This window comes from Diabrotica undecimpunctata, chromosome 8, assembly GCF_040954645.1.
Source record: "Diabrotica undecimpunctata isolate CICGRU chromosome 8, icDiaUnde3, whole genome shotgun sequence".
NCBI lineage: Eukaryota > Metazoa > Arthropoda > Insecta > Coleoptera > Chrysomelidae > Diabrotica > Diabrotica undecimpunctata.
The window spans coordinates 142,937,990-142,953,909 of record NC_092810.1 but is presented as its reverse complement, the minus strand read 5'-3'; the positions used below and the strand labels follow the sequence as shown (position 1 = coordinate 142,953,909).

At 34.8% G+C, this 15,920-nt stretch overlaps 1 protein-coding gene across 1 annotated transcript in view; it reads left to right on the top strand.

The window, feature by feature from the left end:
* Positions 1–15,920, top strand: part of Adss (adenylosuccinate synthetase) — a 44,163-nt gene that overhangs the window by 22,173 nt on the left and 6,070 nt on the right. The window contains exons 4-5 of the mRNA XM_072541254.1: positions 11,292–11,497; positions 12,319–12,473. Coding sequence (XP_072397355.1) covers positions 11,292–11,497; positions 12,319–12,473 — 361 coding nt within the window. The remainder of the gene's footprint in view (positions 1–11,291; positions 11,498–12,318; positions 12,474–15,920) is intronic.

The following is a 15,920-nucleotide window of genomic DNA, read 5'->3' as shown; positions in this document are numbered from 1 at the left end:
TAGCTCTGTCCCATAGTGTCTTACCATCAATTTTTCTAAGTGTTCTCATCTCTACTGTTTCTAACATCCTTTTTGTCCTCTCTGTGCCAGGTCTTGTTTCTGCCGCGTATGTCGTTATTGGTCTGATGACTGTTTTGTAAATTCTGCGTTTCGTTTCTTTTCCGATATTTTTATTTGTTCATATTGTATCATTCAGGCAGCGTGCGACTCTGTTTGCTCTATTCACTTGGTTATCCACTTCATTTTCGAGCTTTCCGTAGCTAGATAATGTGATGCCCAGATATTTAAACTCCATCACTTGTTCTATTATCCAGCTCCAGATCCAGTTTTTTTTTGGGAAATTAACATGTTACATTTTCTGGCGGTTATATTAAATTGGTGCAGCATACGTTGTACATCATCTTCACTTTGAGAGAGTAGTATTACGTCGTCTGCATATCAGATTATTTTAAGTTGTTTTTCTCCCATTATTTATCCTTTTTACCTAGGGTTACTTCTTAGTTCGTTATTCGTGCAGAAGTTTATCATCAGTTCTCCATTTTCGTTTTTGACATCCTCGTTATGTTGTTGCTTAATTCCGGGTATGACTTGATTGCCTATTCGAGCTTTAAAATCCCCCAATATTATCATCTTCCCTTTGACTTGCATTGCACTTAACAATGCATGGACCACAATTCAGTACAACAACCCAAAAACCTAAAATCCTAATTTGTAGAGTGTACTTGTTTTGTTAATTATGTTGACAAAATACTAAATAACGTTTACTGATAAAAAATGAATTTATTCACTTGTAATAACGTTCCAGAAACGTAGGGTATAAATAATTAAAGGAAAACTGGTCCCGAGAAGCAGATAAAAATCGAAAAAAATTCAAATCAAATAAAAATATTTAAATTAATTCACCTTTGACCTACAGGAAGTTTGGTAGTGTACATTTATAAACCCAACTCGGTTATCTTTAACCTCGTTTATCGGTATAGTCTGGCAGTTGCGGTATCTAAGGGGAAATTCAAAAATGTTACATACAATACGAGTTTATCTACGGGTCATTACGTTTATTTTGAAAATACACAACTGGAATACATGAGAAACAGTAACTTGCGTTTGCAGAACTAGATCGCTATTGTTATTTATTATTAATTTATTTCTTTAATGATATGTATACATTGCATCAGTCTTTTCTTGTAAAATCTTTTTTGAGAAATATTGACTACCGTATCTCAGTTTTAGAGCCGATACGATGGTCTTAGCTCTTTTGTGCGTCCTCTGGGATGTTTTGGAGGATTTTTTACGATTTTAATATGTAACAACAGCATTCACATTAAATTATTTCTACGATACATGTTTGTCTTTAGTATAAATATAGTTTGGTGACCCTGGAACAGTCAGTCAAACTTTGGATTTTGGGGGAATAATACAAATGAGATAATTACAAATTGCCTGTGTATACGTAAATATTTGATAAATCGTTGTCAAGTCAAACTTATCAAACAAGCAGTAAAAACATCAACAACATTGTTGTTACTAAATAAAATAATGATTGTAAATTTATCAATTGATTTCCGAAACAGACAAAATAAGGAAATAGACTCTGCAGAAATACAAAATATTTGAACAGAAGGATTCTAGTAAATATAATATTTTAAATGATGCCATCAATAGGTAACCAATGTCTAACAAATCCAACATGTTCTTTACAAAATACTATTAGTTTTTCTTGAGCTACGATTCGATTACTGTTCTTTTCTGTAGGCTCTCCAAATTTTTTGTGACAACCTCCTCTAATATTCCTCATTATTTTTACTGCCTAATATTCTTAATCATAGTCTAGGATTTGACGGTTTTGGAACCAGAGTTTTAACCATGTTTAAGCTTTACGTTTTCTCAAGGAACGGGTACTCCTCTTTTTTTTCTCAGGAGTAGTGGTGGTGTGAGAAACGTGATGAATGACGTTTTGTGTGGAGAAGTAGTGGACTACTAAGGAGATGGGGATTAGAAGATGGCGTGTTTGTGTGGGCGATGTGTTAGAAGCGCACAAGAGAAATTTGGGTGAACTTTGCCAAGCATCTCGAAGGAGGTACTTCAGGGGTTACCAGCCATACAGTAGGAACGGCTCTTAATCAGCATTTTTGGCGTGCAGTTATTAGCTGCGATATTTGATGGGGGTTGTTTCTAATATTTCCAAAATATTCACCAGGAAGCTCATGTCCAGTGTTTTGTAGAAGTTTAGCTGGAGGTAACGGAACTTTTCTTTGTGGAAACCTGGTGAGTATTTGCCCTCGGCGATTGCAAGGAGTCTTTAGTACTTGTTTGGCTCGGTTATTCGAGCCTGCGATGGTGCGAAGGACACACCTCCTATTGAGGGATAGGATTCTGTCCTTAATTGGTGTTATGTTTGCCAATGTGTATATATGTGCTTATGGGTAGTGACTGCTCACCCTCATGCAGGATCTAAGGATTTTTCTTTCGGTAGCTATGATGGCATTGATTTCATATGGTTTGAGAGAGGCGTAGATGCATGCCTTGTATTCGATGATGGGTCTGATGAATGTCTTATAGGTGTGCAATAGTGTTTTAGATGCCGTCCTGCCCAATTTGCTTGATAGCACTGAAAGGAGTTTAAACCTCTTTCTCACCGTATCAAGGTGAATGTCGGTTTTCCTGTTGAGTCCTGTTAAAATGAACTCCCAACTAGGAAACCGAGTTTCTGAGAATAAGGTCCTCTCTTAACAGAGCTATTTGGCCACGGGCATTGCGGCCATTTGAGGATTTGAAAAGAATTAGTTGTGTTTTGGAGGGATTTATGGTCAGTCTCTTTATTGCACCACCTAATGACTCTGTCTAGGAAATTTTGGGCTCTTTCGAATACAGGCAATTGTCCACGCTCTCTATGTGGTCCTGATGTGAGGAGAGCAGTGTCATCAGCGTACAGTACAAGGGTCTCCGATCTGTGGGCTGTGGGCGGGGCTGTGGGCGGGGATGTCACTATTGTAGATTGTGTATAATATTGGAGCAAGAATTGAGCCCTGGTGGACTCCAGCTTGTGGAGTGAAGGGTGTGGATAGGGTGTTGTCGACTTTGATCATGATCGTCCGATTGGACTTTATTAGTTTAACGAAAGGAGCGGGCAGTCCAGCGAAGTGGAGTTTTTCGACCAGGCCTGTATGCCAGACCTGATCAAATGCCTTCTGGACGTCTAGGAATATGCCTAAGACGTGGTTCCTTTCGTTAAGTGATCGTGAGATGAAAGTTGTTGCTTTAACCAATGCATTTTGAGTGGAATGTCCAGCCCCGAATCCGAATTGGTAGTCTGTAATGGCTAGGTGAGCGTCTAGGAATTCTATGAGTCTGTCCTTAAGGATGCTCTAGTAGACTTTACCTAGAGTGCTCAATAATGAAATAGGCCTGTACGATTCAGGGTTGGTGAGGGTTTTCCCTTGTTTGGGAATCATGACTGTGCTGGCCACTTTCCATGGGATTGGGAAGTAGGTCAGCGTAAGAGATGCATTGATTATATTGGTGAGCAACGGGGTAATATTCTCTGGAAGATTTTTGAGACATCTTCTGTGGATGCCATCAGGGTCAGGAGTTGTGTTTTTTCCAATATTACACATCTGCCTGACGGTGTCCTCAGTCACAGGGGCCATCATATGGTGAGGATGAGGTCCCAAATGTGCCTGAGGGTAGTAAAATATATCTTCCACTCTCCGTTAGGTGTCCCTTTTGGATCTTTCGCTGAAGTTTGGGTTATTAGGGGAAACGAGGGCGGCCTGTAATGTATTTTTTGAAGGCTTCGGCCTTGTCTTGTGAATTGTTGAGGAAGACGTTATTAACTATGAGATGAGATCGTGGTTGACTTCTTTGTTTCTTTAGGACTTTTTTGCCAGAATGTAGCACCCTCTCGGTAATCAAGGTTGGTCGTGGCACGCCACCACTGTAGTTGTTTTAGCCTGTTCACTTCCATTGACGGTTTTCTGCAAAGAATCTATCTATATAAAAGGCTATGATAATAAGTCACACCGTTTGTACAGTAAGGTAACGACGCCATCTAGGAAAGAAATCTGAACTGCCAATATTTAACATTTCAATCATATTTTGTTCTTGAAATGATACGATTGATTAATTGCTAATTCATTCTACAAATTGATGATTCATATATTGTTAATTAGAAATTTTACTACTTCACAGTAATTAATTTTAAAAAAATAGGCTACTGTAATGTAGGGTAAGATCAATGACATATAATATATATTTATTATATGTCATTGGGTAAGATAAACATACTCTTACTATAAAAATAAAATGAAGTTAAAACAAAATAAAATAAAATAAAAACTAAATAAGATTAAATTAAATTAAGTAAAGGTAAATAGAATTAAATAATAGTATTAATAAAATAATTATTATGATTGCCAACCTCCGTAGGGAGACGGCACTCTCAGAAGAAGAAGCAATTTGTTGTTCTACTTTTGTTCAATATTGTACGTATTTCCATTGACCTATTCAGAGCTGAAGTAAAAATAACCGTGATCATTACCAACCCTCTAAAAAAGGAGCCGATACGTAAAAAAAATATATTCAAAGACTTGCTTATTATATCAGAAAGACTGCTTTACACTTACAAGTTATTAGTGCTCTTATCACTGCGCTACCGAGGCGTGTCTACTATTGGCAGTTGTTCATATCGGATTATTATATACTGATATTTTTTATTTGACCTTATTGTACGAAAATCTTAGTTCCTTCTGGAAAAATACTGATAAGTACAATATTTTTCGGTTAAATTCAACTCCTATAAATTGGTTGTTAACATTATCATAAATAATTTGAACTTGAAACATTATCTACATAAAAGTGGTCAATAAACTGTCTAAATTATTATTATTTGGTTACTTAGTATTTTTAAGTCCATTGTTTTAGTATTTTGTCCTTGACGTGCCTAATTTGTGTTATCCATGTTTTTTTTTAATTTGATGCTTTCGGGTATTTGATGAGTTTCATAGTACAATTTCCAAATTTGTTTATGTCCAATATATAAATTTATTTTATGTCATATTAGTTCATTATTGTGTTTTTATTGCTTAGTTACCGACTACATAATACTAGACTTTAGGCCCGTCCGGGCATAAAGTGCACTTAATGGCCCGCACAGCAATAAGACAAAAAAATTTGATAACTTCTTAATAACATTTATTATATTAAAGTGACACAATATCGAATTAAATTATTATAACTGCATAACATGATTTAGTAAAATTCACATAAAACTGGCAATTCTGGAAAGATCCGATGTTAGATGGATTCCCAGCAGCAAATGTAGATCCGTCTATCATTGTTTGTGTATTAAATTTATGTAAGAACAAGTCAGATCCAGAAGTTATACCTGGCCAGCATCCTCATTCTATGAAAATATACTACCTCTATATATCCTTCAGCAACTGACGTACTCTTCCATCCACCATGCTGCTTCAACGTTGTCATCAGGCCCGACCAGAGGGGGGGGGAGGGGGCGGGGGCAAAATCCCCGGGGCCCGGGCCCGGCCGTTAGCAAATTTAAAAAAAATCCTTTTATTAAAACATTTTACAAAACAGATTGAATTTGCTTGCGGTTTTAATTATGAAATTATTATAACGAATATTATGCATTTGGAAAAGGCAATATGCAAGAAATTATTTCTTTGCATAAGTTACAATTAATAAAAATATATTAGGAATACATTGCGCGTGGGAGCCCCTGATCGGAAGCTCGCTCTATCGGCCACTGTCACACGATTCGCAGAAGCGCTGACCTTGGCGCGTGAAAGTGTTGGTACCCATCAACTACAGAAGTCAACCACTTCAAACTATGGACGCTACTTTGGATGTTGAGAGTAGTAATATAGAGAGCCTAATTGATGATTTAAGTGCCTTAAGAAATAACTGGGACAAGATATTGTCTGAATGCAAACATGTTGCAAATGCTTATGGTATCGAACCGGAACTCTCCACTTCCCGTGCGAGAAAGAGGAAGACTTTTCACGATGAAACAGCTACAGAAGATGTAATGTTAAATTTATCCCCGGAAGAACGCTTCAAAACAGAAGTTTTTTTACACAATAATTGATGTTTTGGTGGCCAACCTGAAAACGAGGTTTACAGCACTGAGAGAAATCGAAATGAAATTTTCATTTTTATGGAAGTATAACGAAATGGACGAGAATACGATCTCAGAAAGTTGTGTAAGATTCGCTGAAGAGTACAATTCAGATGTAAGCAGGGATCAAGTTGATGAAATGATTTACTTGAAAACTGTTACTACTGTGACAAACATCTCAGATACGTCGCTGAAACCAGCAAAACTTTTGAACAAGCTCGTATCCCTTAATGTGACAAATCTTTTCCCCAATGTGTGCATTGCTCTTGCATATTCTGTTGCCTACCAGTATCCGTTGCTGAAGCCGAGAGATCATTTAGTGTTTTGAGCCGAATTAAGAATTGTTTAAGATCTACTATGGGTCAACAACGATTATCTGATTTGGGACTGTTAAGCGTAGAGTCGAAACTTGCAAAAACTCTTGATTTCGACCACGTGATCCAAAACTTTGCGGATATGAAAGCAAGAAAAGTTATGTTGTAACTAACAGTTCTATTGTAAATAATTAAAAACAAAGTTTAATTGTTAAAACTGTTTTAATTTTCTTCCTTCCTGTGTCAATAGCATGAGTATTCACTATGACATATCCCAGTTTATGAGTTATCTGATTTTTGGGAATTTTCGTTCAACTGGGTTTGGGGGGGGGGGGGTCGGGTCTCGTTCACGGGAACCGCGGCCGGCCCCGGGTCTCATCCCCGGGACCCGGCCTGGCTCTGGGCGGCCCTGGTTGTCATACTGGCTCCAGCCACAGACATAATTCTCCTCCCTCCTCAACCTATTTCGTTAAAGATTATAAAGTGTAAACACGTACCAATTGAGAATGGCATTCTGCCGAAATAGCTGTAGTGATAAAATAGTATAATAAATTTTGTGAAAATTTGTAAATCATTATAATAAGTATTGAAAACAATGTTTTTAGCGTTTTATTGTTATATAATGATAAAAACCTTTTGTCGGTTTTTGTATCCGATACATTTACCACAAAAACTGATTTTCTATCTTCTACGTGAGTAATTAGCATATTCACCAGTTCTTGTCGTCGACATCCACCAAATACACCAAATATTAATGCAACTTTGTTCATTAAAAACGTTTGATTCGGTGCTTCATGGATAAATTTTAAAACATCTTCTCTAGACAGAACTTTAGACTTTTTTGGCTGGTATCCTTTTGACCCTTGCTTCAAATATTCGCTTAACGTATGGTAATTAGTGATGTGGATATTCTTATTTAATTCTTATTGAATATTTGGACCATCAGGAACTCAGAGAAAACGTTTCAGCGAGATCACCGAAGTATCCAAGTTTCATTACTATTTTCTGTACAGTTTTCTGCCACCCAGTTTAGTAATTTGTCGTATTCTGTGTAGTATGCGTCTCTCGACTTCTTCGGTAGCAAGTTTTTAGTTGTTTTTTCAATTTCAAAACTTTCCTGCATTTTCACTTGTTAGGTTTAAGAGCAGCAGATGTTTATTTATTTGTGAATACGATAACAAACTAGTATGACGTAAATGTTTATATGTACCGTAAGTATTAATAGATGTGTATACCCTCGGGCGAGAAGCCCTCGTGTTTGTAAGATAGTCGCTCTCGGGCATAAACATCTACTTAATGCCCTTGGTACATAAATAGCTAGTATACTATTCATTCGATATTTATGGGGTCCAATTCCTTCGAGGATGTCAGAAACAAAATTGTGCTGAACGAGCCGAAATTTTTCTTTTGTGCAATCGATTTTTCAAAATGCGGAAAACAAATGAAGTTCCCTCTATGGTAGCATTAGATATTTTCTTACATATTGCTCGACGATCTTCGTTAAGAAAATCAGTCATCAGCTTAATGTTTCACTTATCAGTCCATGTTCTCGGCCATCCTGTCCGCCAGTACCTCTTTTAACTATTGCTTTACATGAAACACTTGCAGCTTCCAATTTGGAAGCGTTGTTTATGACCATTACCCTATGTTTAGACAATTTTTTCAAGAAGTTTGCTTCAATCCGTGACTTAAAAATTGTTTTGTATCATTTCTCGATTCTATATTTATCATATTTCGATAAGAAAATATGGAGAGACTCATCAATCAAGGAAAGGTAGAAAGCCGAAGACCACGATGAAGATCCCAATACGATGGATGGACCAAATCACAGGAATCTGCATAAGACCAATGCACGAATTAAAAGAAATGACTAGAGACAGCGATCTATGGAGATGGACCATGCACAACGTTACGATGATAACTACACTTCTTCCAGGAAGTTAAGACTGAAGAGAGAGATACTCTGTTTATTCTTAAAATTATTAGCTTTAAGAAATAATCGAAGTGTTATTTTTTGAGTAAGAAAAAATGTCTTTTCAAACCACTTCATTTATAATGTATTTAATAGTTGGAAATAGGCCATTTTATATCCTCGACAGACCAACAGTTATGCTCCCACTGCAACGATAATCCTATTACCGTCAGGCACAACCTCACATAATGTCAACACTGCCAGGTCACTCGTATTGCCAACAATATAACCCACAGTTTAACAGAACTTCTGAACTGTTCAAGCCTACTCAAGAGCCTAATAGACTTATTAAAGACTACGCAATTGTTTAACAGAATAAAATTTACATAATATTGTTTTTCTTTATTACTGTAAACTCTGTAGGTACTGTCGTAAACCTTTGCTCCCGTGTCAATGACCAAAGATGTCGATACATGTTAATTCGAAATAAAAAAAGTTGGAAAAATAAAAATGGTCGGGTTTAACACCTTCGTTAAAATGCTTGTTTCTATAATTGCCTCTGATTTATATGAATGAGAACAGAATCTTTCATAAACTTTTTCAGCACATTTGGCATCGTTAAAGAGGTACTGAAAATATTGTTCTGAAGCTATTTTCTTGTGGCATTTTAAATTAATTTATATTTAAATGGAAATAAGCCACAATTAAAGGTTAAAATACGTTTATTGACGTTTCAATTTCCACTTCGGAAATCGTTCTCAAAATACAAACATTAGTAAATTAAACAAATTTTTTTTTTTTAAGAAATGACTAGAGAGAGCGATTTATGGAGATGGACCATGCACAACGTTACGATGATTAAAAAAAAAAAAATTTACTAATGTTTGTATTTTGAGAACGATTTCCGAAGTGGAAATTAAAACGTCAATAAACGTATTTTAACCTTTAATTGTGGCTTATTCCCATTTAAATATAAATTAGGTACTGAAAATGTCGCTTACGTTTTACTTGACAGCCTGGTAAATCTTCCAGTTGATTAAAAGCGTCCAGTGGTATGGGTACGGTACAATTGTCTCACCAAAAATGCCATATTTTAAGTGTACCTCCGTAATATTATAAAAAAGTTTCTTCTTCGTTCTTGTATGTAGGCTTTAAAGCCTGTTTGTTTTTCAATATTAGCCTCCTAAATTGTTTAAATTATCTCACCATCTTTTTCTTGGTCTGCCAAAACTTTTTCGTCCATTTGGGGATTTATCTCGTGCTATTCGTTCTATCCTATCCTCTGCCATTCTACTAATGTGTTCGTTCTACTCCTGTTTCCGTTTTGTCACCCATCCATTTATGTCTTCTATATTGCATGCTCTTTTTATGTTTTCGCTTCTATTCCTATCCAACAGACTTTTCCCTGATATTCGTCGAAGTATTTTCATCTCGGTTGTTTCTAGTAGTCGTCTCGTTTTATATGTGTCAGGTCTTGCCTCCGACGCCGTGTATGTTAATATAGGTCTAATTGCTGCTTTATAGATTCTTGTTTTTGTGTATTATCTTAGGTGTTTGTTGTTCCAGATTGTGTCATTAAGAGATCCCGCCGCTTTACTTGCTTTTAAGCTTTGTTGTCGTACTTCTTCTTCAACATCTCCGTAACTAGTTGTATCTATTCCCAGATATCTAAACCTCGCTTCCTGCTTTATTATTTTCCCACCCATTTCGATTTTACATCGTAGTGGGTATTTAGATATTGTCATACATTTGATTTTTTCTGCTGATATTATCATATTGTATTTCTTGGCTGTTGTATTGAAGATATGTGTTAATCTTTGGAGCTCGTCTTCTGTCTCAGCGATTAATGCGGCGTCGTCTGTATAACATAATATTTGGATTTCTTTGTTCCCAATTCTGTAACCATGACCTTTACGTACTGCTTGTATTATTTCATCCATTATTATATTAAAGAGAAGTGTGTTTAACGAGTCACCCTGTCTGACTCCGCTTTGTACTGGTATACACTGTGTTAATTTTCCATTTATCTTTGCCTGTATTCGATTACGTAAGTAGATGTTTTCGATGGTTTGTATAATATTGATTGGTATGTTTCTTTTATACAGTAGGTGTAAGACGTCTTCGACTTGGATGCGATCGAAAGCCTTTGTCAGGTCTATAAAACATAGATATGCTGGTTTATTGTACTAGATGGCCTTTTCTGTGATTTGTCTTAGTACAAATATGGAGTCTACGCAGGATCTTCCGCATCTAAATCCTTGTTTTTCATCTGATTAAGTTGTTAGTTTATTGATTTTGTTGGTTAGGACTTTTGTGGTATGCTTAAGTGCGGTATTCAGTAGATTTAGACCTCTAGAATTCTTGGGGTCTTCTTTATCTCCTTTCTTGAACATTGATATCATTATGCTGTTTCTCCTTGTGCTTAAAAAAGTTTAAGAATGACAATCACAACTAATTTCAATCTAGTACACGCTTATTTGAATACCGTTTTGTTGTTAAAATATCTTCGCAAAACCTGTTTCCGTCAGATTTTTGACACAATACTATCTAATAGAAAAAAATAATCGAATTTCTTCTATAAAATATCCACTGACTAAAGGTTAAGATAATTTTTTTACGTTTTGACTCCCTCAATCAAATATTTGGAGTCTCATCACATATAACCGATAAAGGGAAACTCTTTCACAATCAGCCGTAACATCTGGTAACGCTATTTGGTGTTTACTCCTTGAAGGCTGATTAACTAGCTAGGTTCCATGTAAGCCCTATCAGACGACTACACTAAGACAAAGCATATTCTCAAAAGAAATACCAGCGGCAACATCGATAAAATGAAATGCGTGCAAATTGTACTTTTTTATAAAAGTAAATTTTTTATTTATAATTAAAAATGTAACAATTGAGTTGTATATAATTCTCGTTTGTTTCTTAGGTTCCAGGAATTAGCCAACATGTACCAAAGAATGTTTCCTTCCTTAAAGGTTGATATAGAAGCTGAATTAAAACGGTATAAAGAATATGCCGAAAAAATAAGACCTTTAGTAAGAGATACCGTGTCTTATTTGGACAAAGCCATACGAGGTGGGAAGAAAGTTTTAGTTGAAGGCGCCAACGCTGCAATGCTCGATATAGATTTTGGTAAGTAAATTAGTTGTCAACTTGTACACCCATATCACTTTCTAATTCTCTGATAGGTTTTGGTAGTCTTTCGATTATTTTTTTCTTGATTATACATATATATGTATTTGTCTATTCATAGTCCTAGCTTGTAGTCTTTAATAATCCCAAACTTGAGTTAGTTTGCTTTTGGTTTTTTTTTTTGTATTTTTGTTTTATTTTGTTATTTTAAATCGGTTAATTTATTTAGCGTGTATAAAATGTTGTCATTTTGGATTCTTGGCATCTATCAGTGTCCATATTGAGATGCGTTGGTTTTTAGGATATAAAATAACTACCATACAATCGAATTGGACAGAACATGCCGCAAGAACAGACAATATTAGTTAAACTAGAGGATTCTCGACAGGAAACTCAGAGAAACTTTTAGAGAAAACTCAGAGAAATGCACAACATCTAAAGCTATCAAACCTATTCTCAAAAGGTTTGCATATAACAGTGAAGTAATTAAAGCTGCATGATGATGCAAGATTAAAAAAATGCTGAACCATTACACTTATGTGTTCCAATGTTCAATGAAGCTCATTCTACTACGACAAGGTCTCATGTCATTGGAGGAGTTTATTATTTAATATTTTCGTATTAATTAAACATAATGTATGTTTGAATAATTATTGTATCCCATTTTATACCTTAAGAACCTCTATTATTTCATTCATATTGATATCACAAATATACTTATTTCAGATGAATATTTTTTCTTATCGAATCGGTTTAAAGTTTATTAACCTTATTTATATTTTTTATGTTTAACATAAAATATTTGAAATTTATTTGTTTAGGTACCTATCCATATGTTACTTCATCTAACTGCAGTGTCGGTGGAGTCTGCACTGGTCTTGGAATTTCTCCCCATAGGATAGGCGACGTTGTGGGTGTCGTTAAAGCTTATACTACACGAGTAGGTGATGGACCTTTCCCAACTGAATTGCATGATGTAAGTATGTTTTATAGGACATATTTTATTTTCTTTAGCCCTCTGGATGCTTTAATAGATACATTTAATTTAGGTTTCATGTCAGTAAAATAATTTTCAATCGAACATTACCAGGGTCCTAAAAATGTAGGGCCCTAAAAATGTTAAGTTAAAACTAACTCGTTACAGTCAATAGCATTGTAGTAAAACAATATTTTTCATTGTTTTTTGTGAGTGATAGTTATTTTCGAAAAGTAATCAGCAATTTTATAATCGATATGCGTAATAACTTTCTTTGGTAAAGATTGTTAGAATATCCAACATTAAAAGTGGATGTTGTTCTATGGTTGTTAATTTATGTATTGACAGTATAGACAGTTCTGAAGTAATGTCAAGAAAAATATAAAATAGATTGTCAGTCAAGTTTAAGTAAAGAGTATATTATTTATCTATGGTAAAGTTTTATATTGTCCTACAGTTGAGAATTAATCAATTATAACAAAGAATATCAAATAAACCCATAATTATTACTAATAACATTGTATTAGCTAACTCATTGCTTATTTGGAAAATTTGGATCCTAATTCCAACCTGAAATTAATGTCATTTTAATGTGTTCACACCCTCATTAAAGTTTAGTATAAATTCTAAATTTAAATTAATTTTAGTTAGTTCATTTGATTCGTTGAAGATCATATCGACTATAGTTATTATTCTGGTTTTTGGTGTTATAAAGATTGATGGATTCGACCGTTACTTGATGGAAATTCATTTTATGTAACAATAAAACATTGAAAACTTTGTTTTCAAAACTTCCACAAAATTTATTTTAAATTCTTATTACTACAGCTGTTTCAGCTGATTGCCTTTCTCAAGTGGAATGAATTATAAAGATTGAATTTATTAATGGAGAACAGTACTCTGAAACATCCACAGGAGAAGGCATTGTCATTAGGGGAGAAACAAATCTTAGTCAACATGGTGAATTAAGTAAACAACAATGCAAATCAAGGATATGATTCACTTTCAAAAATAATACAAACAGTGGCAGTAGAAACCGGCATTTCCGAAAAAACAATTTATTCTGTAAGAAAAGAAAATTCCTCGGCACTTGGATTACAACCAGCAAAGAGACGATCCAAGAACAAGCTAACTTCATTATCGCGTGATAAAACTTACGATGAAGGAACAAAGAGTAACATTCGTCAAATAGTGCATGATTTTTTTCGTAAGAATACACCCGCAACATTACATTCTCTATTAGCAGTAGTAAATAAAGACGAATGTCTACCTAATTTTTGTGAGATACGACATTGTATCATTGGACGAATTATGGGTAAATATTGGTCACAGTGTCAATTATGAATGGAAGGACACTTCCGTATCGTCACATAGGGATCCATTTTTTCGTGGACTCACTACACGTGGATACTACTGCACGTGGCCCACGCTTCGTTTTACTGCATTGAGGAAGTAAAGATTGTTTTATTAATGGCGCCGAACTAACTTTTTTAACAAAGAAAAATACAGAAGACTATCATGACGAAATGGATGGGCCTCTTTTCGAAAATTGGTTTAAAACTAAACTTCTTCCAAATATTCCCGAGAAAACTGTAATAGTAATGGGCAATGCGTCGTATCAGTCCAGTAAGTTGGAAAGAATTCCGAAAAATTTGATAATAAGGAAGAAATAAAGGAGTGGTTGCGTTCAAAGGATATTTATTTCGAAGAAGATAACCTAAAATCTGTTGGACGTTGTAGCTCATTTTAAATCGCAGTATGATGAGCGTATCGTAGATATAATTGCAAAAAGTAAGAATGTTAAGTTACTAAGATTACCTCCATCTCACTGTGAACTAAATCCGATAGAGCTGGTATGGAATGAAATAAAAAGATTCGTGGCAAGACATAACACAAAGTTTATGAAGGAACAAGTAAAAAATCTAATACACGAAGCGTCCTCTCAAGTTACTCCACAAAAATGAAATAATTACGTACAACACGTAATTAGCATAGAAAAAGAGATGTGGAATATCGATAATTTACTGGACGATATCGACCCAATTATAATAAACCTTAATGACGACAGTGGCAGTGAAAGTGAGGAAGACGGGAGTATAGAAGAAATGTAGAATACACCGTTTAAATACATTTTAATCATTTATGTAGGTACCTACGTATTTATTAAGATTTAACATTATTTATAATTATTTTTATTTTATTTACATAAAGGTATTTTTCGAAAAAAAAAATGTTTTAGAACCCCTGACAGACACAAAATGTCAATAATATTAATGTCCAAGTGATTTATAGTTATCCTATAGAAAAAAGTATATTTGCTTCAAACCTATTTCTGATAAAATTTGGCATCACTGTTTGTCATAAGAACCTGTACTGTAAAGTCAAGGTGGGATAGACTGTAGAACAAAGTGGATGAAATAATGCAGCCTTGTCTGACTCAAGATACCAATAATACTTTCCACGTATTGTACGTTATATCTCATTTCCTTTGGAAATTTGACAACAATAGCTTGTTTCCATTCTTGGGGTGACATTTCCTCCACCGTGTTATCTTCATCTGCCTTAAGCAGTTCAGTAGGAATATCTGCGCCAGAGGCCTTTCCATTCTTCATTCTTTTTAAAACCACCCTTAGTTCATCTCGAAAACCGACCTCCAGAGATATCTCTGGCGGAATAGCCTCTGTATTTTCTGAGAATTTCTCCTCATCATTCCCTTGGTTTAAAAGTTCTCGACAGTTTACCTTCTGCAGGTTGAGCTGTTATTCCTGAGTTGTTAAGGGGACTTTTACTTTCTAAATTGGAAAAAAGACGAGTTTTAAATATTAACAACAAAAAAAAACTATTATATTTATGGTCTAATTATTTCTATTCATTGTTAAGAATTTGAGGTATACAAAAAAAAATTTCTGACACATTTAGTTGTTTTTCACCACTGCAGATAGAGTCTTACAAAAGATGCGATTTTATAAAAAGTTCCAAAAAACGCCTGTTTTGGGGGTGAATTTACCCCTGTACTAAAAAGGTGGGGATTTTTTTTAACTTTTTAGATGTTTATTTAGTATATAAAATATGAAGTATCAAAAAAATTTGGTTTACTAAGATTGGTATAGTAGATTTGGAAAAAACGTCCCCCAGTTTTGAAAAATTTGATTTCGAGAAAAACGCGTTTAAAATATGTTTACTGTACTTTTTATAAAATAAAATAACCATATTTATTTTTTTACCTCTAATCAGCGATTCCTGGGTGCCCGCACTGTCTAGTAAAAGCTTTAAATGGTCCTTCTGTTTGTTTGAGCAATACAAGCTTCGTCGATATTTTCAGAACAACTCGTTGCTATTTCTCCAATTTTTATTCAAATTTTTAACAAAAAGAGAAATCAAACGATTTCTACTTAGCGAAACCGAATTCAAATCTTAACCACTGTGTTTCCTAAAATTTGCGAAACA